The sequence below is a fragment of the Mustela nigripes genome, chromosome 6 (assembly GCF_022355385.1).
Source record: "Mustela nigripes isolate SB6536 chromosome 6, MUSNIG.SB6536, whole genome shotgun sequence".
NCBI lineage: Eukaryota > Metazoa > Chordata > Mammalia > Carnivora > Mustelidae > Mustela > Mustela nigripes.
The window spans coordinates 38,226,658-38,248,659 of record NC_081562.1 but is presented as its reverse complement, the minus strand read 5'-3'; the positions used below and the strand labels follow the sequence as shown (position 1 = coordinate 38,248,659).

The window sequence follows — 22,002 nt, the reverse complement described above, 5'->3', positions numbered from 1 at the left end:
GTTTGTTTTGTGAGATTAAGAGTCACTTATGGTTTGTCTCCCTCCCAATCCCATCTTGTTTCATTTATTCTTCTCCTACCCACTTAAGCCCCCATGTTGCATCACCACTTCCTCATATCAGGGAGATCATATGATAGTTGTCTTTCTCTGCTTGACTTATAGAAAAAAGAATCATATTAATTTTATTACTGATATCATATGAAAAACGCACTCAGGAAAAGTTGATACTTAAAAATGTAATTCTTCAAACTTTAAACCTGGTACTACACCAAGAAGAACTTATAGCATTTCTGACAGGGCAATGTTTAAGCATCTGTATGACAACAATTTATTGACACCTAAAGGTTATATCACACTTTCTGTGTGTCCACCCTATGGTAAGTTCTTTCCCTGAACTGACCCATTTATTTCTCCAAATAAACCTAAGAGGTAGGCAATGTCATCATCCCCATTTTACAGATGAGGGAAGTGAGGAGAAGCCTGGCTCAGTAACCTTCCTGAGATCACACAGCTGGTAGGCAGCAAAGGCAGGAGGGCACAGAGCAGCCTTATTTCTGAGTCTGTGCTATTAGTGTCTCGACTATACTCTTCTGCTCCTGATTTATATGCTGTAGCAACCTTGCCCCATGCAAACATCGGAACCTTGGACCAAGAACATTTGCACCAACAAAAATTTCCAGGATTAGCACATATTTTCTTGTCTCAAATTATCCACTAGATGCCCTGAATCCAACAATATTTTTAATTGTTGGATTAAACATAAAGAACATCTTCTCTACTTTAACTCATTTAATAGATAAATTAAAGTTTAGAGAGGTTAAGTGATCCATAATCATATTGTTTATTGTGAATTTTTTCTGTGGGCTGTTAATTAATGACCACTGGGTTAATCAAAGCATTTTCACTATCAAATATTTAATAAGCACCTGATATGTGTCTGGCTATATAGTAGGGAACTTACTAAATGCTGTACTGTGTATATGTTTTTATAGTTGTTATAAAATAAGCTGTATAAATCACATTTAATAATAATATCTTTCTAATAGGGAGAATTTACTGCAATAGACCATAACTTTCAGAGTGACTGTGGATGTGTTCAGTATCTCTGTGGTAACTATGTTTTATCTAGCTTTTAAATGATATGAATATTATTGGTATCTGTTGTTCACTATTCATAAATTAAAAATATTTTCTTTGAGTTATATTACACATTTTAAACCATTTTGCCAGTTTTTGAGTATAAAAAATGTACTATTATTTTTCAGTTGCCTCTTTTGTAATACCTGTAAATGTTCTGACTAATATGTTAATGGGACAGAAAAATGAATGTTTGTCAGAGGCTTTGCAGAATTTAAAGTTGATTCTGTTTTTTTAATATATATATTTAATATTCTAAAAATAGGCATCTAAAAGGGAGAATTTTTGCTAACTGTTCTATCATTATGGATGTTAACATTGCAAAACATAGAACTGATTTTTCTATAAAATCATAAATCTTCTATTATATATTCATGAGTTAATAAAAAACCTTTAATTCAACAGTTTGAGATTTTTGCATTTTTATATACAAGAAAGTTTAATAGCTTCTGAGCTGAATCTTCATTACTATGGTAGCCTAACTTAATATGCTTCTATTTATATTGGCCACTTTCTTCATCGAGTATGATGTACAAGACTATATTTTGCATCACAACAAAATTGAAAATTTTCTCTCAAAAGAACCATTGGGATGCCTGGGTGACTCAGTTGGTTAAGCGTCTGCCTTTGGCTAGGATCATGACCCCAACGTCCTGGGATCAAGTCCCACATCGGGCTCCTTGCTCGGTGGGGAGCCTGCTTCTCCCTCTGCCTCTGCCTGCCACTCTGCCTGCCTGTACTCACTCACTCTCTCTCTCTCTCTCTCTGAAAAACAAATAAATAAAATCTTAAAAAAAAAAAAAGAAACATGATATGTTAGTGCTAACCATTAAGAGTCCTACCACTTTTGATTTATATTTTGCTTCTGTCTATCTCCACTCTCCCAAATTGTCATGTCATGTTTCCAGAAGAGAGAATAACAAACAAGTAGCTTGGTGATAATTCTACAATTCTGGAGTCTGTGATGAAGTATCGCTTTTGAAGGTAGTTTAAAACAGTAAAGAGGAGTTGAGTTTACAGACCACTTTCTTATTGTATGTTAAGGAATGAATGTGCAACATTCATCATTAAGTAAACTCATTGAGTTGTTGATAATATATAGAGGTAAAGATCTTTATTGGTTTTGAAAAAATTGCACATCATAATGAAAACATAAATATAAATAAAAGCTCCATTGATTGATTAATAAAAAAACTCAAAATAGTACTTTCACTGACTTTCTTTTCTTAGAAAAAGATGATGTGTGTGTGTTTCAAGAAGTATCAGTATTGAATCCTGGCCAATCTATGATAAAGTATTTGGAAGGGGACTTTTGTTATACAGTGGAATGTCTGGAAGAAAAAGATAACCATACAGGCTTTCACACTCTGAATTTTACAATAGTGAATTGCTCAAAAGAATGTGACATTGTAAGTATTCTTTGTAAGTCATTCCAGTGGAGACTTAAATTAATCATAAAATGGCAGCTATAGAATTTTAACCAGGGAACATGGCATAAGTTAAAAGTATACACTTGAATAGTTCAATAATCTATTAATGTGTAATAAATGTCTATGATGCATATTTTCCTTTTCCCGTGTATGTTCCTGAGCCATATTATCTATTTATCTATATAGCTTGCTTGACCAGCTTGATGAATCTTGGCTGCTAGATGTAAAGGTTAATATTTACTTCACTTTCTAATACAGCCATATAAAGTCGGTTATTATTTGAAGTGCCTCAAATTCAACCTTTAAAATGCTTACAGGTGTTCTGAGAGAGCATATAGTTATATTGGGAAGCACTTCCAGAATGGATTCATTAAAAATACTGGTATTGTTGTGTGGCTAATTAAATGTATTATCATTATATCCAGCACCAGGTGTACATCCCGTCTCCAAGTGATTATGATTGCTGTGGTACCTGCAAAAATATATCCTGCAAATTTCAAATGGAAAATGGAACATCAGTTATATATGAGGTAGGAATTCCTTAGTTCCTAAAGTAAGTTCTTTGGAGGGTAGCTCTCTGTGCTGTTTTCTGAAGAAGATGTTCTGAATTCAAATAATTTGAAAAATATCACAGGTGCACACACACACACAGAGTTCTACACATAATAAACACACTCATATACAGCACACAAGACACAGTTACATTTTTTTACATTTTAAAGTTCTGATAATTCCTGCTATAAAGGAATATGTTGAACTCATTTCTCAAACTCATTTTTTTTTCTAGATATGAGGAAAATGAGCTTTGAGAATTGCTTATTTCTAATCATTAGAACAAAGGGGAAAAACATTATTTTATTCACAAATTTAAAAAGAAGCATTTTAAAGTAAGATATTAAAAAAACAAAGGGGAGAACACCTGGGTGGCTTAGTTAGTTGGGTATCTGCCTTCAGCTCAGATCATGATCCCAGAGTCTGGGGATCGAGCCCCGCAATGAGCTCCCTGCACATTGGGGTGTCTGCTTCTCCCACTGCCCCTCACCCTTTTTGTGCTCTCACTGTCCCTCTCTTTCTTTCAAATAAATAAATAAAATCTTTAAAAGAAATTTTTAAAATAAAACATTTTAACAGAAATAAACTCATGAGGTTAACATTTAATTATTTCGGGTATTGAAGATTTCACTGGGTAAATAAAAGATTGAGAATATTAACCATTTTTTTTTTTTTACAAAGAAAACCTCAAGAGTCAGTAATGCTATATCACATCTTTTCAGCAAAAATAATAAAATAATTATTCAGCATTCTCTTATAGTCTCATAATAACTCCATATAGGTTTATAGACTGACCTACTCCTTCCCTAGAAGAGAAAAATGGGACTTTCTATTATTAGTGCAGTTTTTAGTGATGTCACCAGATGTAGGAGTATCACTAATTTTTTATAACTTACATTACCTTAAAGCTGTTCCAATTTATTATTGCCATTTTAAAGTTTTTCCATTCCTAGTTTAGTTATCTAGAGGTCTTACTTCTGGTGTTCTTCATTACATGGGATTACTCACATACCCTCCAAATAGATTTCTCCAATCCTGTGCATTTTATTAAGTAAGAAAGATGACCAATTGTCTTCTTGTGCCATAACCCATGTTTCACAGTTATGTGCAAGCTAGTGTTACTGACTTAATTAGTGTTGTTGGTATTGTTTGTTTTATCCTAGCAATATTTCTGTTTTATAATATATTATTTTAAAGAAGGTTTTTTGATAGCAGAAGCTTCTAAAATGATGAGGAAGTCATAGGTGTCAGTGAGAGAAAATGAACCAGAGTTTACTTGAAAAAAACACAGAAATCTGGGGCTTTTAGTAAAAGGACAACATAAACTCCATAATCAAAAATCCAGGAACCTTCTAGTATTCACAGTGAGAGCCTGAAATGTAAATAAAAGACCAAATTATGTTCAGAATATATTTTGAGAACTCAACAGGTAAAGCAATCAAGGTAAATAAACATCAAGATCGTTAACTTTTGCTCTTTCAAAAATAAGCTTTAGTTATCTAGGAATCTAATTTCTATGGAAAAACTAATTTTTCTATTTCAGATAAGATAGTACTATTAGAAATGAATATTGGAATTACTATTTGAATTTGAATATTTTATTTTCTCTTATACCCGGACTTGTAGATCTTTTCTAATTGATCTAAAAGATCTAAAGAGGGGTGCCTGGGTGGCTCAGTGGGTTAAAGCCTCTGCCTTTGGCTCAAGTCATGATCTCAGGGTCCTGGGATGGAGCCCTGCATCAAGCTCTCTGCTCAGCAGGGAGCCGGCTTCCCCTCCACCACCCCCGCCCCTGCCACAGTCTGCCTCTCTGCCTCTCTGTCCGTCAAATAAATAAATAAAATCTTAAAAAAAAAAAAAAGATCTAAAGATATGTAAATTAAAATAGAATCTGGAAAAAAAGAAGTTCGTCAAAATTCCTTACCGTACAAGGAATCTTCAAGTCAGAGTTTGGCTAGCATTTTAAAATGTGGGTTATAAATTAAAAATATAGATTGACAGCCACCAGCCCAATAATTATAACATGTCCAGCTGCTTTTATTTCTATATAAGAATTCTGAAATCGGGAATGAAATAAACAGTTACTATGTTTAAAAATTTGCTAAAGGAATAGGCATATGTTTTAAAAATAGGGATAAGGAGTGTAGATCTAGAAGCAAAAGTCAATAATCACTGTCATCCAAAGATTTTTTAATCGTTTTGCTGATAAGGGAGTAGAAGGAAGGATAAACAAATCTCAAGAAAGGAGGCATATTAGCTAATATGATTTGTTGTTTTATAATTAGTGAGGGAACAGTTGAGCAAGACCTTTGACACATGGCCAAATTGGGTAATTAATCTTGTAGTAGAAACAGATACCTATTTGTTTCTTTCCTCTATTGCTTTATTTCACATTTACATCTCAGTTCTGGTATGAAACCAAACACACATACATGCACACACCCCATCTATATATTTCTACTCCTTTTAGATAAATTTGAGGATATTTCCAGATAGACATTTTATACCACAAGAAGTTCTCTGCATCTTGACTTGGAGAGGAAATATTCTACTTAAGAAATATATCAGATTTTAATAAACAAAACAGTAACTTTCTCTTATTTTTAGGAGGGGAATACCTGGCATTATAATTGTACCACATATGAATGTGTAAAGACTGACGAAGGGACAATGATTCTGAACTACAGTATGGTCTGTCCCCCTTTTAATGAGACTGAATGCAAAATGGTTTGTACTTTATTATGTCTAAGAAAATGTAGTATTATATAGAATTTAGGAAATATGTTTTCAAAGGTTGTATATACATATGTTATGGCTTATTTACTTTGGTCTATGTTTCATTTTCACGTGTGCGTAAAAGCCCTACTAAATGTCTTCAGTTTGCCACTTTGAGTTATCAATGGTGTTCCAAATAACTTTGATTCTTCCTGAACGGATATTGTGCTAGTTCAAAAAATTATTGAAAAAGCATTTGATCAGCAGACCTAGCCTCTCTTTCAGTATGAATTGATAATCTATTGGAGGCTGGCCAATTTTACATCTTAAACACACAGCCAGAATTTATGATGTCTTCCCTTTTTAATACAAGCTGGCCTACGTCAGATTTGTCTTGACTCCTCTGAGCACGGCCCTGGTGGAACCTGGCGTATATGACAGCACTGCTGATCCTTTAGGTTAGATTCCCCAACTCCTTCTCTCAGAGAAGAGTCCACTGGGAAAGTAGATTTTTGGAGGTGATACTTTTTTCTTGTAAGATCCTTTGTAGCTTTAACTATTTTGGAGATAGTAATCCTTCATGAAAAGTGAGCTTTGTTCTATTGCATAGGCAATATTTTTCTTAAGTGTGCAGAAATAGCATAGTCTCATTGATTTTTTTTTCTCCCCAAGATGTGCCCAAGATGGTGGCTAGCTAGCTGGGTAGGTAGAGGTCATGTATAATAAAGTAATAGAATTTCAGCTCTGAAAAGAATCTTAGGCATCATCTATTTCACAGATTCATTTTTATGGCGCAAATTCTTTGACTTATATTGTAATTGGTAAGTTACTAAAAGCAATTAGCGGCTTACTTTAAGAATTCAAAAAGGTAATCAATAAAAGTTTTCTTAATTTAGTCCTAGGCAAGAGTCATCCTGAAGCGAGCGATTTTTTTTCTTTTTAAATGTTAAAGAAAAAGATACATCATTTAAACATTCAATTATATTCAGGAACTTAGTCTTATCTCATAGAGTACCTTAGCTTATTCCAAGGAGTTGAAAAAAACATAACGGTACTCAATTTAGAGTACCTATTAGTACTCTGCTTTGGTAAGAATTTTTTGTGCATTATTGAAAATGTTTTTAGTAAATAAATAAATAAATAAATAATGTGTTCTTTTAAGTAAGTTCATCTCTTTGCACTTTACTAGTGAAGAAATAACAAAAATTTAAACAAAATATCAGCTGCTTAGTTTAAAAACAAATTCTCATTAGAAATAGTTAAATTTCTATAATTTTCCAGTTAAGGCTTTGTGATATTTAATAAAAACACCAAGAGAGTTAGTTTTCTATTTCTAGTCCAATAGGACATGAACAAACACTGTGAGTTTTGACTTTATTCCTTCTCTCTTCCTAGAATGAAGGGATTGTAAAGCTTTATAATGAAGGCTGTTGCAAGATCTGTAAGTGAGGACATATTATATGCGTTAATTTGATTAGTTTTAATTGCTCATGGTAATTATGATCTTTCTCATAAAATTCAGATCTTATGATGCAAGGAGGGAAGCATATTTTATAATGTTATTATTTAAATGTTTGTCATGTGGTTAATTATTTTTTAATTTAGTCTTCTGGAGTATGAATAAAGTATTTTTAATTTAGATGAATTTTAACCTAAATATCAGAAATTTCTTTATTGTTGTATTTCCCAAAAGGTATTGCATAGGATTTTAATATAAGTTTTAAGTTTAAAAGGTTTCTTTTGTCAAATTTGCTTGGAACATGCGAGGCTACACCAAGTTAAGTAAGTTATGGTGAGAATGGCATTTTTGGCTTCAATAAGGACCTTGGATTTTATAACTCCATGCTGATTATTCAATAAGTAGGTCCATTTTGTTATCCAAGGGCAGGTAGGGGAAGATCTATGCAACCGACCGTAAACCTTCTATTTATTGCCTGCCACACATTGGCACAATTAAGCCCCGTAAAGACAGTATTGTAACCAATCTTTACAACAGTTGAGAGATAAATGAGAGGTGGGTATGGTTTCCTCTACAGATAAGGAAGTGAAGGTTCAGAAAAGTTGATTTGCACTAATCAGTAATGGACTCAGGCCTGTCCACTGCCCAGGTCCAGGACCTTTCAATTCTGCCAAGCTCTCTAAAGTTGCAGAATAATACCAACCTACCTCAGTTTCTCCCATCTGACATGTAGGGACTTGTGGAATATCTTCTGCTTGGTATCACAAAATCCTTTTCTACAAACTTTGTTTCTGGGTGACTGGGCTATCTTGGACAGACTGGATGTTGGATACTATTGCAAATACCATGCTTAACCAAATGTATTCCCCTAGTCTTTAAAAAATGAAGAGGAAATGCCTCTTGGTACTAATAAGTTCAGCCAGCTAACAATAAATTTAAGCTATCTCATTATATTTATTACACAAATTAGCTCATCAAATAGATTTCTACGAGGTGCCTGTCATGTATCAGGCACTCTTTTAGGCACAGGGACAATGATAGTGAATGAAACAGTACATGCATGCCCTAGTGCATATTATGAAGAAGGGGAAGAAATAAGGAACACATAAAGATATACTATTGTGTCAGGTAGAGATGAGTGACATAAAGAAAATTAGTACAGAATAAAAGGGATGGAGGGTGGGGAACTGGGTTGCTAATTTAAGTGAGTGGCTGGAGAGTGCCTCTGTGGTGAGGTGTCTTCTGGGTAGAGACTGAGTGACTGAATCCAGCCAGGAAGAATAACAAGTATGGAAAGCAGAGGAAATAGCAAGGTTTGGCTAAGCACAAGGATGAAGGTGACAGAAAGAAGAGGGTGGGTACCTTATAGGTCACATTAGAGATGATTTCTTCCTTAACTCTTATTTCCTCTGACATGAGAATAGAAGGGCTACTAAAGTAACTAACCACTGAGTGAAAGCACCATAAGGTACACACCAGCCTGTCCTCCATCACAAACTCTGAACCGCCAACCAGACGGTAGTTGAGAGGCAAGGGAAAGGAGAAGGGACAAGCATAGGATTCTGAGGAGGAGCCGCAATTGAGATGGAGAAAAACCAAAAGGGCTGTTTCAGAAGCCAAGTGTGGAAAGTATATCAAGGAGGAGATAGTCATAGTCATAGAAGAGAGTCTTCTCAAATGCTGCTGAGAAGTTAAGTAGGATGAGAACTAAGCTGTAATCTTTGAAGTTAGCATTTTGAAGGTCAAGAGTGACCTTGAGAAGGACAATTTACTTTCAGGCAATCTTTGCTACTCATCTCTGCTTCAACTTGAGTAGTTTAGCTTTTAGATACTTTACATGTTGGAATTTCATATAAGCACTTAACATAAAAGATTTTGTGGCTAAACTGATTTGGAAACTGAAGATCTAATTTCAATCTTTTGCAAACAAGAAAACTCAGCAGAATGATTTCAGTGACTTTCCTAAAGTAACAAAGCAAGTTATTGTCAGAGTGAAGTAAGAACCTTGGTCTTTGTGCATCCTGAAATAAGGGTTATTTAGATATAGTTTTAAATATGTATTCCTAGGTGTCATCAAGTGGTCATCCATCACACCACAGAGGCATTTTAATATATCATTAATTAATACAAAGTATTTTAATGTGAAGTCATAAGAGATCATTTCAGAGCCATAAATATCAACTGTAATGACTCATCCATACATTTCAAAATGGTTGATAAATAATTCAATTACCTTCATGTATGATTTTATATTAAAATCTATTAAGATAAAGTAGCTTTAAATCTGTTTTTAATTTTAAAATAGGTTTATGTATACATGTATAGCTGCCTAATTATGTACATGTATATATACTTCTACATACAATGTTTCATTCTAAAAATAATTTAATAATTTAAAAATTTTAAATATATATTTTATCTTTCTATATGATACACACAGGTTGATAACATTATTGCATGTGTAGAATGTTTTGATTCTATTCTAGGACAATAAGGTAAAGAGATAAATATAATGCTAAAAATATGAGAAAGTCTATTTAAAAAGTGAAAATAAATATTGAGCATAAAATATTTGAGGGAAATTTTAAGTATACTTTAATATAGGAATGTATTTCATATAAATATATACATTATTTTATTTTAAATATAGGCATATGCTTAATTGAATTAAGAAACAATCTGACATGGGCTTTCTGATGAATCAATACATTCTATATTTTATCAGGCAAACGAGAAGAAAGAATTTGCCAGAAAGTGATCATTAAATCAATCATAAGGAAACAGGACTGTATAAGTCAAAACCCTGTAAGTGGAAACATATAATTTGTTACATAAAGAGCATGTGTCTTTCCAAAAGTATATAGCACTAATACGTTTGTAAGTCAACAAAATGCCAACTGTCACAATATTTAACTTTGCGATTATTCATACATTTTAATATTAAAATATTCTGTTTGTGAAGAAGTATAAACTATTCTTGGCATTAATAATCAATAGTTATGAATCATAATTGCAATCTAGAGAGATGGAAATTAAACCAAATATATTTGACTACATATTTTTTTAACTATGCAATTTTACTCAGCAAAAATAGTCTTAGTTCTAATTTTACCCCATTTAATGTGACCTACCCAATAATATAGTCTCCACGAGGTATGATATAATACAGATTACAATAGAATCATTAGATTGTGATGAACATTGTACATATACCTGACTAGTTATTGGGTGCACATTTATTTCAGAGTTTATGTCAGCCTTTCTGTCTTAGGTATCATCATGGAACATCTCCTGGACTTATTCAAGTTATTAAAGTCTAACCTGGTATTTTCTTGCAGTCTTCTAATATACAGTAGCTTGAGACTTAATACAGTGATAATAAAGTTTTGCTTTCACTTGGTATCATAGGAGAATTGAATAGCCAGTTTTTAAACATTTTAAGAATTCTTTTCTCATTGTCTCTCCTTACAGGTAAATGTTGCATCTTGTGATGGAAAATGCCCATCTGCTACCATATATAACATCAACATTGAGAGCCATCTAAGATTCTGCAAGTGCTGTCGTGAAAATGGAGTGAGAAACTTGTCTGTGCCTCTGTATTGCTCAGGAAATGGCACCGAAGTCATGCACACGCTCCAGGAACCTATAGACTGCACATGTCAGTGGAATTAAACTTCTGGATTTCTAGGAACTCTATGTAATAATCACAATGTCAAATGAAGTTACCTTAATGTCATTATTTAGGCACTGGAAGATTTTATTAAACATTAATGTATTTTTCAGTGTTTGGGATATGGCAATTTAATGCTTGGTACAAATATGCTATTTCCTAGAAAAAATAATTGTCAAAATAGTTGTCAAAATAAAAATAAATCAAATTTATTGATTTACTCTATTTTAGAGACTCAACTGATTCTAAGTTATTCAGCTGAGATGCAGTTATGTATGTAATTGCAACATGCCACAGCCCTGGGATATTCTCATCCATTAGAAGGTTATTTTGCATTTTCCATTTGCACCCAATAGAGATTTTTTTGCTTTGCGAAGTCTGCCATAGTTTCCCAAATTAAGATAGCAGTACTCTTTCCTCACTACTGTTTAATCTGTTAAATGTAATTAGTTAAAGCTGGCATCTGGATAGTCATAAAGCGTAGGATACATAGAGACAGATCATTCAACTATAGGATTTTAGATTATTTAAAGCCTGAATGAATATTAGGGTTGTTATTGCAAATGCCTCTTGTTTTGCAGGTGTACCAGGTCACTGGAAAAGCTGTGTGCCTTATAACAAATGACTTTCTGAATCCCAGTCCTATGCTCTTTTCTTTTGAATGGTATAGTAAGATGCCTGTCATGGAATCTTTGATTCTTAAAGAGCTTGCTTTGCGTAGAATTAAGAATTTTAAATTCAATTCCTTTTAAAGAAATGAAAAATAATGCCACACATACATATGTATATACATACATATAATAGTAATCCCAATAATAAGAAATGGAGAAAGGTAGCATCACTTGCTAAAGAGTGGCGGGATATCTTGGACTTTTATTTTTTATACCATTACAACTGTTGTGAAATAAGTTGTTACTATTTAACATTTAATTTTTTGCTATGCCATGGACCAATGGTTTTTGATATGTATTTGCATTCGATCGGAGTTGCGTGCTATTTTTCTTTTCATGCTGCTGCTTTGCCAATGAAGAATGAAATAAAATGATTTGAATGTATTAATCATTCTGCAATGGAATGCTGCACTTTTTTAACATAATAGGCTATTGATATTTGCAAGGAACATATCTTGAGATTTTTGCAAATCCTCAAATTTTCTGCCACTTACAGTGTAGAATTATTTGAATTTCCTCACCTGTAAAAAGGAGAGAATGCTCTACTTGCTATGATTGTTGTGGGGATCAAATGAAGTCAAATAGCAACACGAAAACAGTAAAGGTGCATTGAAAAGCAGATGTGGGTGGGCCTGGTGGTCTAGGTTCAGATTTCAGCTAGGTGAGTTGCTTGGGTTTCAAAATCATGCTTCCCAGAAAAAAAATGCAACTTATCAGATATTTTGGACCTCCAGGGTTACTAAGAAACAAATGAAAGAATGAAATGAACATTGCTTCTGCAATGTCCCAGTGCCTACTGTTTATAAAAATGGACTTTATCTTATTTGTGCTTAATAAAAGTGTTTCATCTAGACATTAACATTTCGGTATTCTTTGACTCCTGTTAACATATAGATTGAATCAAATGTCTTTGGTTAAAATAAATTAACATTGCTTGAGAGAAACTATTATGTACCTCTGCTGAGGCAGGTAATGTTGTCTATTGTCTGCCACACATTTCTTTATTTTCATGCTCTGTAAAATACTTGTAATTAAATTAAAAATACTAAATCACGTTTAGACCTATTTGTGGGGGAAAACGGGAAACATTGTCCTAGAACATGATAAGCATTCTGCAATATAACAGATAGGTATTGAGGACCTTCTCTGAGCCAGGTGCTATTCTGAGCTCTGAGGACAAATGTAAAATAAAGCAGACACGGTGTAGACTCTCCTGTAATTTAAAGTCTTGTGAGAAAGTAGGCATTAGTCACATAAACATACCTATGAGAAAGTTCAGAAGGAGTGCCCCAAACTTTGGAATGTAGCATATGATTCAGGTGACCCTCCAATCATCAGAGGTGATGATTTGGGAAACCTGGATAATAACCTGGACAATAACCTGCTGTTGGGACCACTGGATAGTAACTTGGATTTGGATTCTTGGTGCTCTGCACATGAGCTGTGCTGTTCCTGCCTAGCCGTTTTGAGAAAGTTGGATTCATACATCCATTGACATGAAGATAAATTCTACATGAATCAGAGATTGAAATGTTCAAAAAGGGAGGGAGAGGGTAAAACTAAAGAAAATATGGGAGAAATTCACTAATGCCTTAGAGTGGGGGAGAGTCATTCCAATTCTGACTCAACATCCAGAAGCCCAGAAGAAAACATTGATAAATTTAATAAGAAAACTGAAAACAAATTCTGCAAGACAAAAAAAGTCAAAGTCAAAAGAAAAAAATGTAAAACCAAAGCACAATATTTACAATGTATCACTGATAAAGGCTCGTCTTCTATAGCAAGAGCTCCTAAAAAAGAACACAAAAGGAAAATATGAACAACCTAATAGAAAAATAGGCCAATAACTTGTATGATATTAGAGAGAAAAAGAAATAATACTTGAGGACACTGGAAAGATAATTGAGCATACTTTTTAAAGGGATTTATTTATTTATTTGAGAGAGAAAGAGGGAAAGAGAGAGAATGAAAGAATGGTGGGGAGGGGAAGAGGGAAAGAGAATCCCGAGCAGAATCTGAGCTCAGCACAGAGCCTGATGCAGGGCTTGATTCCATGGCCCTGAGATCACAATCCCAGCAGAAATCAAGAGTTGGACACTCAATTGAATGCACCACCCAGACACCCCAATGGAGCATGCTTTTTTTCTTTTTAAAAGGTTTATTTGTTTATTTGACAGACAGAAGAGCCCGATGCGGGGCTCGATCCCAGGAACCTGGGATCATGACCAGAGCAGAAGGCAGAGGCTTTAACCCACTGAGCCACCCAGGCGCCCCTGGAGCATGCTTTTAATAAAAGCATTTCACATTCAATTTACACACACAAAAAGCCATTTCTCACCTACAAGATGGTAGCCAATTAAAAGCTTTATTATACTTTTTTTTTTTTTTTTTTTTTTAGGCTAGGTGGCTTAGAAGCCATAAACATTTATTTCTTATAATTCTTGAGGCTGGGGAGTCCAAGAACAAGGTGCTAGCAGTCTTCTTGCTGTTTTCTCACCTGGCAGGAGGGATGAGGGAGCTGCCTGGGGTATCTTCTGTAAGGGCACTAATCCCATTCCAGAGGGCTTAACCCTCATGTTCTACTCATCTCCCAAAGGCCAACTTCCTAATACCATCACATAGGGTGTTGTGAATTTAAGGCGGGACAGGGAGTGGGAGACACAATAATTCAGACCACAATAAGAGGTTGAAAGGTGATTAGTGGATGGTCAGTTGAACCCAAAATACACACTCTCCTGCTGTACTCATGCCCAGATTCAGGCAGGCACATGTTCATGTTTCTGCATCTGGTGGTCCTGGACCTTCTGCCGCCTTCTTGGCAATTCTCTCTGCAGGCAGCCTGAAACAGCTGGACGGGAACAGCACAGTGCACGTGCTGAGGACCAGCCAAAGCCACTGGCCTCCTTGCCTTCCCCTGACCTATGTTTTCTTTCTCCTGCCATAGACATTGGCTTCTCCCACCACCTCTGAGCCTTCTGTGGAAGAAGCACCACACCCCCATGACTACCCTGATAAACTGGGTGATGTGGCCTGGAATAAAGAGGGGATAAGTACCCTGTGAAATGAACTCTGAGCAATGACGGTAGGCCCAGGAGCCCGCAGGTAAATTGCTCACTGTCACTCATCTCACAGACGATTCCCAGATGTGGTGGTTCCTTTGGCTCTCCAGAGACATCTGTGTTCTACGTGAGCTGTGGCCGACTCTCTAGTAATTTTGACTCCTCTCCTGCCCCACTTCCCTTAATCAGTTCCTTGCAGAGTCTTCCCCACATCAGTAAATAACAAATTTAATGTCTGTCTGTGCTGTGTCAGCACGGACTTGAACCACATACATATTTCCTGACAGGCTCAGAGATTAACACTAAAACTACGAAATGTTAACTTTAGCTTATTAAATCAATAAAGATTTAACTGTTTGCTATGTCCTGTTGGAAGGGAGAAGAGTAAAAAACAAACTCATGCAGTTTCTAGGAGATAAAGAAGAATATAAAACATCCATCTAAATAATTTCTATTGTCATTTTCACTTATCTCTCTGTCTCTCTTCCTCCAGGATTAAATTGAATATACATCTTTTAATTTTAAATTTCTTTAAGAATTTTTATGTTCTAAAAAGATTTTCTGCAGTAGAAATTTTATATGCTATATAGTATTTTCACAAGTGAATATCATGATCTATTTAACCGGTCTATTAATGGTTATTAAATTTGTTTCTCATTTTCCCTATTATAAACCCTTACGTACGAAGTGAAATTGAAGGACCAAATGACATCAACATGCTGAAGAATTTCCATACATTTTGCTAATCTGTCTTCCACAACTGCTGATCAACTTTTTCCTTCCCCAAGAAGTTTATGAGGTTTTTTTTTTTTTTTTAATTCTTTATCATCATCAACACTAGGTAGTACCAGACAAAATTCCTTATTGGTAATAATAAGAAAAAAGGTCAGCTCATAGTAGAATGTCCTTATTGATAATAACAAGGAAAATCCTTATTGATGATATTAGAAAAAAGGTCAGCTCGTAGTAGAATAGATACCTGACTGTGCCACTGAATTCAAACCTTTCTATATACTCATTTTATCTTTTGTCTATTTTTTGTTTGTCCATTTTCTTAGTGGTAATTTTATAGAGTTCTCTTTCAGGACAAATGATTTTGCAAGCTTTAATTGACCTGTCTCCATCTTTAAGTATTATAGTTAATATACCCTGGGACTTTGGGTTCTGTTTTTAAAATTTAATTATTAGGAGTGAAACAAAACCTTTTATTCATGTTAGTTTTAAGAGATGAATATGAATAAATTATTGATATATTCCATTCAATTTAAGCTGAAATGGAGAGAAGACAGACACTGTATCTTGAGGCTCTAATGTCCAAAAGAGAATAGATGCTCTTACTAGGAATTTAAAGGTTTCTGAGCTTTTTCTAGGCAATTAACTATCATGCAATGTTTCACGGTTAATGTTCACATTACATTAAAAAAGGACACTACTGAAATAGAGATATCTCAACAATTTCTTAAAATTAATCTTTCAAGAACGTTTATGGTTACAACATGTAGATTCAGAAGATTTCAAGATACACAAAAGTTATGACTCTGGCCAGACGGCTTACAGCCCAGTGAATTAAGATTCACATTTGCGCTAATATTCCCAGACAAGGTCAGTGTGAATGGTCCAGCAGTCTGGTTTCCGTATAGAAGTGCTCACCTGAGGGGCAAGGGAGTACTGAAATCTGGCTCATGTTTCTCAAGCCAGGTCATATACCGTGACAAGAAGCTCTTTCTATCCAGAGGAAGGAAGGCCTTTTTCTTTGCATGAAGACACTGGTCTCTTGCCAAGCCAAACACCCATCTGGGAGTCATCATCCCAGAGGGAGGAGCACTTTCTAATAATTCCTGAGGTATTTTCTAATTTATCCACCACACACTGTGCCTTTTCCTAGTGTATCTACCATGAGGAGGCATCTTTTGCTAACTTGCACAAATATTAACAACCATCTTGTTCATAGCCTTCCCATCCATTTTTTTTTTTTTCTAATGATGTCACATGAAAGGCTATAGTACTTGAAATCTTGCCTCTAAACAGCATCTTTGGTTGGGGAGGAATATTTGACTTTTCAGAGTTATTTCACTGTTAACTAGAAAGACTGACATTCTGGCTAAAGTTAAAATTCTATCATATTATCAAAAATGTTATCTATTATCAGAAAATAGATTATAGAAACCTTGAGATGGATACAAAATTTTAAAAATTGTGTTTTGTTTACTAAAGATATGGAATTTAAGCTTTCTGCCTTCTTAGTCATATTTATTTTGTGCCAAAATTAAATTTTATCTATTTATTCTATTAAAAGCTATATATGCATGCACATAAACATACACATAAAAATAAATTCAGTTTTTGCTATCTAATTTTATAATTCTGTATATGGACTAACCACAGTCTTTACTGACAGTCCTAGTATCTCCATTACTGAATCCTTATGTTTGTTTGATTTCTTGGTTGCTTGATTTTGTCTTCAAGTAATTTTTCTCCAGAAAGGTATATGGGTTATATATTTCCTAAGACTTTACTCACACTTTTACATAATAACTAAGGTCTCAGGCCCTTGGATGAAATAGGTATAAATTCAAATCCTAATATCATATTTTTCTGTGTGACTCTAAACAAACTTAATAATTTTGCACTTCATAGTTTTCAAATTCCTTAAAGGATTTGTGTGAGGCTAATGGAGTTAATACATGTAAAGTACTTACTAGAGTGTTTAACATATAGGACTTGATATATATAAGCAGAGTATAAAAATTTGAGTTCATAGTTTGCTTTCAAAAACTCTAGACATTGCTTCATTGTGTTTGGACATTTAGTGCTGCAAAAGAAAAGTCTGGTTTCCATTTTAGTATATGGTTCCATTATAGGTATATTTCTTTTCTTTTTTCTTTGAACGGTTGCTTATTACAATTTTCCTTCAAGTTTTAAATTCTTCTATTGTGAAAGTGTGTATAGGTATGGTTCTCTATTTATTGATATTCTTTTGGATTTTCTGATCTTCACACAATCTTTTTTTAAATATATAAAAGGTGTTTCTTCCATTGCTAGTATATTTTTATTTGATATGTTTCCCTTTTAATCTGATTTTATATTCAGAAAAATTATGTATACATTGTTTTTCTTTCATACCTATGATAATTTCTTTCTGTCTTCATCTATTTGTCTTTTTTGCTCTTCATAATTGTATATTTTTTTCCATAATAGTTATTCATGCTTACTCTACTTCTATCAGTGTAGATTGTAAATCTGAAAAATCATTTTTAGTTTCCTTGTATTTATTTCCTGTCAGATTCTCTTTTTAACTCATCTAATTTTTTTTAACTTCAGGCTATTTTCTATTGATACAAAATTATTCTTCTCAATATTTTCTCATACTTTTATGGAAATCATGTATTTTGCGTACTTCAGACAAAGACAAAAACTTTCCTGATTTCTTCCCTTGAATTCTGCATCAAAGTGCTTATAATATCTAATCTCTTCTTTTCCTCAATTTTTAAGATGATATTCTCTTTGCTTTGTAGTACTTTTTCATAGGTCTTATGGCTTATTTTCATGTCATTTTGGCTGTTTATATTAGGTTATATGGATTGCCTGTGGTTGTCCTCTATTACCACTTGAGGAACGGTAAGAATTTTACTCTCATATTTCCAGCTACAGGACAGGATGAAAAAGTCTATTCCTATTTTACTTTCTATATTCTGGCAAGCTTGTCCTAATAGTTTCCAACTACAAAGGTCACAGATTCTCTCTACATCATTTCATGCATCTCTGATATCCTGAATTATCAAAATTCATGAAAAATTATGATTTTTTTTGCTCACATCTAGCATTTTTATCCTTCATTTTTCTTGACACTTTCATCTATAATGCTTATCTTGTAATGAGTGCTCATAAAATACAGTGGAGTACTGCTAAACTCCTTTGTTTCCTGGGAGCTACTAACTCTCAAGCGATTCAGAAAGACCACAAAGAGAGTTGGAATTAGAGAAAAGTTTAACTACTTCCTGAAAGACACTGTTTCAGCACCATGTGTCCACTGACCAGCTTCTGATGCACAGAACTCTGAGTTAGGGAATTGGAAATCAGAAAGATATAAGCTATCTCTTTTGTCTTTCCTGGTAAATTTTACATATAATAAATAACAGATTTTCTTCTGAAGTCAGTTTTATTCTGTTACGCAATTTTTGTTCGTGAACTTTGTTTTGTTTTTGTATTTTAGAACAGTACAAACTGAGACTCAAATATTAGCATTATACAAAAGGTCTACAAAATTTTGCAAAGGAGTCTTGAGAAAATACTACAAACTATTGGGATAACAAATGTTTAACCAAACATATGAGATTATTTAATGTTGAGAGCAGTAGATTAAAGTGAACATTTAGAAAATTATTTCTTAACTTTAGAAAAAATCTATAAGATATAAATATATTAGACCTGCTAAGAGTAGTACCTGGATACCTGTGCTTTTTGTCATGTTCATTTTCTTGATCTACCTGCAGCTGCTCTAAATTATATCAAATAAGATGAGATTGATTATGTAATCAATGGGTAAGGATATTCTTCTGTGATTCATGGTTAAGAAAACAGCCTCTGGAACTAGATGCCTGGGATCAAATCCCACTTGCTACTCATTAATTCTGGGGAGGATGAGTGCCACTGCAAAGAATATCTTTCACAGAATTTAAGAATTTGAGATAACCAACTTTGAGATGGGCCGGAGTGAAAGAAATGCCAAGACTTGAATGCATTTATCTCTGCTTCCCTTGCTCTGCCAACCCCATTTTCTCCCACTGCATTCCTGTTGCTCCACATGGCAACCTTGTATATAGCTATGGCAGCTTTGATGAAACAACCCTTCAAGATGTTTTCCAACAAAGAGGATAGGACATCCATCTCTGACTTCTTGTTAGGAACGCCTGTGCGACGACTGCCCAAGTTTGTGATCCCATTAACTGTGGGTATTGCTTTTCTATTGCTGTGAAATGAAGTACCACAAATTTAATGTCTTGAATCAAAACACTTATTATCTGACAGTTTCTGTGAACCAGGAGTCTGGGCTCTCTGCTCAGAATCTCACCAGGCTGAAATCAAGTTGTTACTTAGGACTGTGATCTCATCTGAGGCTATGGGTCCTCTTTTTCCAGGCTCATTCACATCGTTGCAGAATTAAGTTCCGTGAGACTCTGGGACCTAGATCACAGTGTTCTGACTGACTGTAGGCTGGCACACACCCTCAGCCTCTGGAGGCAAGGCTCATGTTCTAACCATCTGGCCCTCTCACATCATGGCAACTTACTTCTTAGAAGTCCGCAGGAGAATGGCTTTTTTGTTCTGCTATAGTGAAGTAGTCTATAAAGTAAATAATCATGGTAGTGATGATCTCATCATTTTCACAGGTCCACCAAGCCTCAGGGAGAGGGGATTATACAGGGTGTGAATAACAGGGGGTGGAAATTTTAGGTATCATCCTAGAATTGTGCCAACAGTAAGGGTTTGAGTATCTTTCTTGGACTGCCAGGGTCATTGACCATCCCCTTGTAAGGTCACAGATCTCCCTTTTCCTCTAGTGTCCCATAAAAAGGGACAAAAACCATGTCACTAATTTATTCAGGTTATAAGTTTTAAGGAGGGATATTTTTATGTTGGTCTTTAACTTCTCCCTTTCATTTTTCAGGGTATAAGGATAGTGGATCTTCCTGTCTAGATAGAAAGCTCTTGTAGTAAGGAAGTCACAGTTTTCTTGCCTTATCTTTCCTGTCCCTTCTGCTGGAAAGTTTCTCAGTAAAAATTTACTGAATTCATTAAACATGTTAAATGTACTGATAATCTCATTTAGAAATAAATTCCCACCCATCCTGGCATACTTGTTAACAAACCTCTCAGGAAAGCAATAAACGTGATGAACCAGACCTCAGATTATTTCACAACTACCCCATTCCAGAGATGCAAGTCCTTTTTTAGTCTCAATTCTCAATATGTCATTTGCATTTTAGTCCACACCAATAAATACAAATAAATCTGAGTTTTAATCTTCGACTCTGAAATGCAGCCAATAACACATTATTAAACATACAATTTTCACTCAAAGTAAATTCATTTGGATTAATTTGGATGATTAAATCATTTCACAAAAGATCTGTTGCAATAACTACTTTTCATATTGTATAAATAAATATGCTAAAAAGATAATGCCACAAATTGTTAGGAAATTTTGCATTGTAAAAAAGGCCAATCCTAGTTACAGAACTAAAACACCAAGCTTTTTGGCATCACATTTAAGAAATAAATACAGATGAAAAACATGCTGCTAATCCATCTTTTATATTCTTTCTCTTGTAACTCATGCCAGCAAAATAAAGCTTAGAAATTCTATAGCAACAATGGCTTTCCTTTAAATAATGATAGAAATCTGGCTCACTTTGATTACATGTCAGCTTATAAAAGTCTTATTTTTGTAAGAAAAATTAGAGTAAAATATCTCCTTTGAAAGAGGACATTTAAAAAGACCCATAAAAATAGGAGTCAGGAAACAAGGAAAGACAAAAACACTTCATTTAATTTATCTAGAAGATTTAAGATAGAATATTTTTGTGTTGGTCTTTAACTTTTAAGCACTGTTCCATTTGAACCTTAAAACAATATACTTCTTCACAATCTGGAATGTGACAGATCTTGTTACTGTAAAGAGGAAATCATTAGGAAAGAAAGAATCTCAGGCACATCACAAACAGTTCAGAAAAAGACTCTCCAGTTTTAAAGCAGATCCATATTAGAGGACTCCTATAAGTCATACATTAGTTTTTTTAGAATGACATGACTCATCTTAAAACTTGTATTTGTGTTCCAAAAACGTTTAGAAATATTTACAATGAAGTGAATCCCCAGTGTCACCTAGAAAAAGGAGGTGGCAGAGTTTTAGAATATTTCTCCTACAAGTATTTATTCAAAACATGTTTGTTGAGGGCTTACTATGTAAGATATCACAATTGGATAGTAATATGAAAATCAATAGGAAATAAGACTTATCTTCAGGGAAATTACAGTCTGATAGAGATACTAAGTTGTTCACAGATAATTATATAAAAAAATAGAATTCTATGAGCCATGTATTAGGGGCACTAAGTACCACAGAAGCACAGAGGAGCGGATAGAGCTCTTGTTAGTAATACCAGGACAAGTTTCATGAAGAAGGTGAAATAAGAGGAAAATATTGGAAAAACAGTGAACTGAACATGTATGAAGTAAACCAAAATATTTCTGGAGGACTTACTGGGTACAGTAAGGAATTAGGGAGGCTGAAGAGTCATTGAAAACA

At 34.2% G+C, this 22,002-nt stretch overlaps 1 protein-coding gene across 2 annotated transcripts in view; it reads left to right on the top strand.

The window, feature by feature from the left end:
• Positions 1 to 10,965, top strand: part of OTOGL (otogelin like) — a 137,209-nt gene extending 126,244 nt beyond the window's left edge. For both annotated transcript variants that reach the window (XM_059404684.1, XM_059404683.1), the window contains 7 exons: positions 1,047 to 1,110; positions 2,368 to 2,546; positions 2,993 to 3,097; positions 5,727 to 5,846; positions 7,230 to 7,275; positions 10,019 to 10,098; positions 10,765 to 10,965. In XM_059404684.1, the coding sequence (XP_059260667.1) occupies positions 1,047 to 1,110; positions 2,368 to 2,546; positions 2,993 to 3,097; positions 5,727 to 5,846; positions 7,230 to 7,275; positions 10,019 to 10,098; positions 10,765 to 10,965 (795 nt within the window). The remainder of the gene's footprint in view (positions 1 to 1,046; positions 1,111 to 2,367; positions 2,547 to 2,992; positions 3,098 to 5,726; positions 5,847 to 7,229; positions 7,276 to 10,018; positions 10,099 to 10,764) is intronic.
• The last annotated feature ends 11,037 nt before the right edge of the window (positions 10,966 to 22,002 follow it).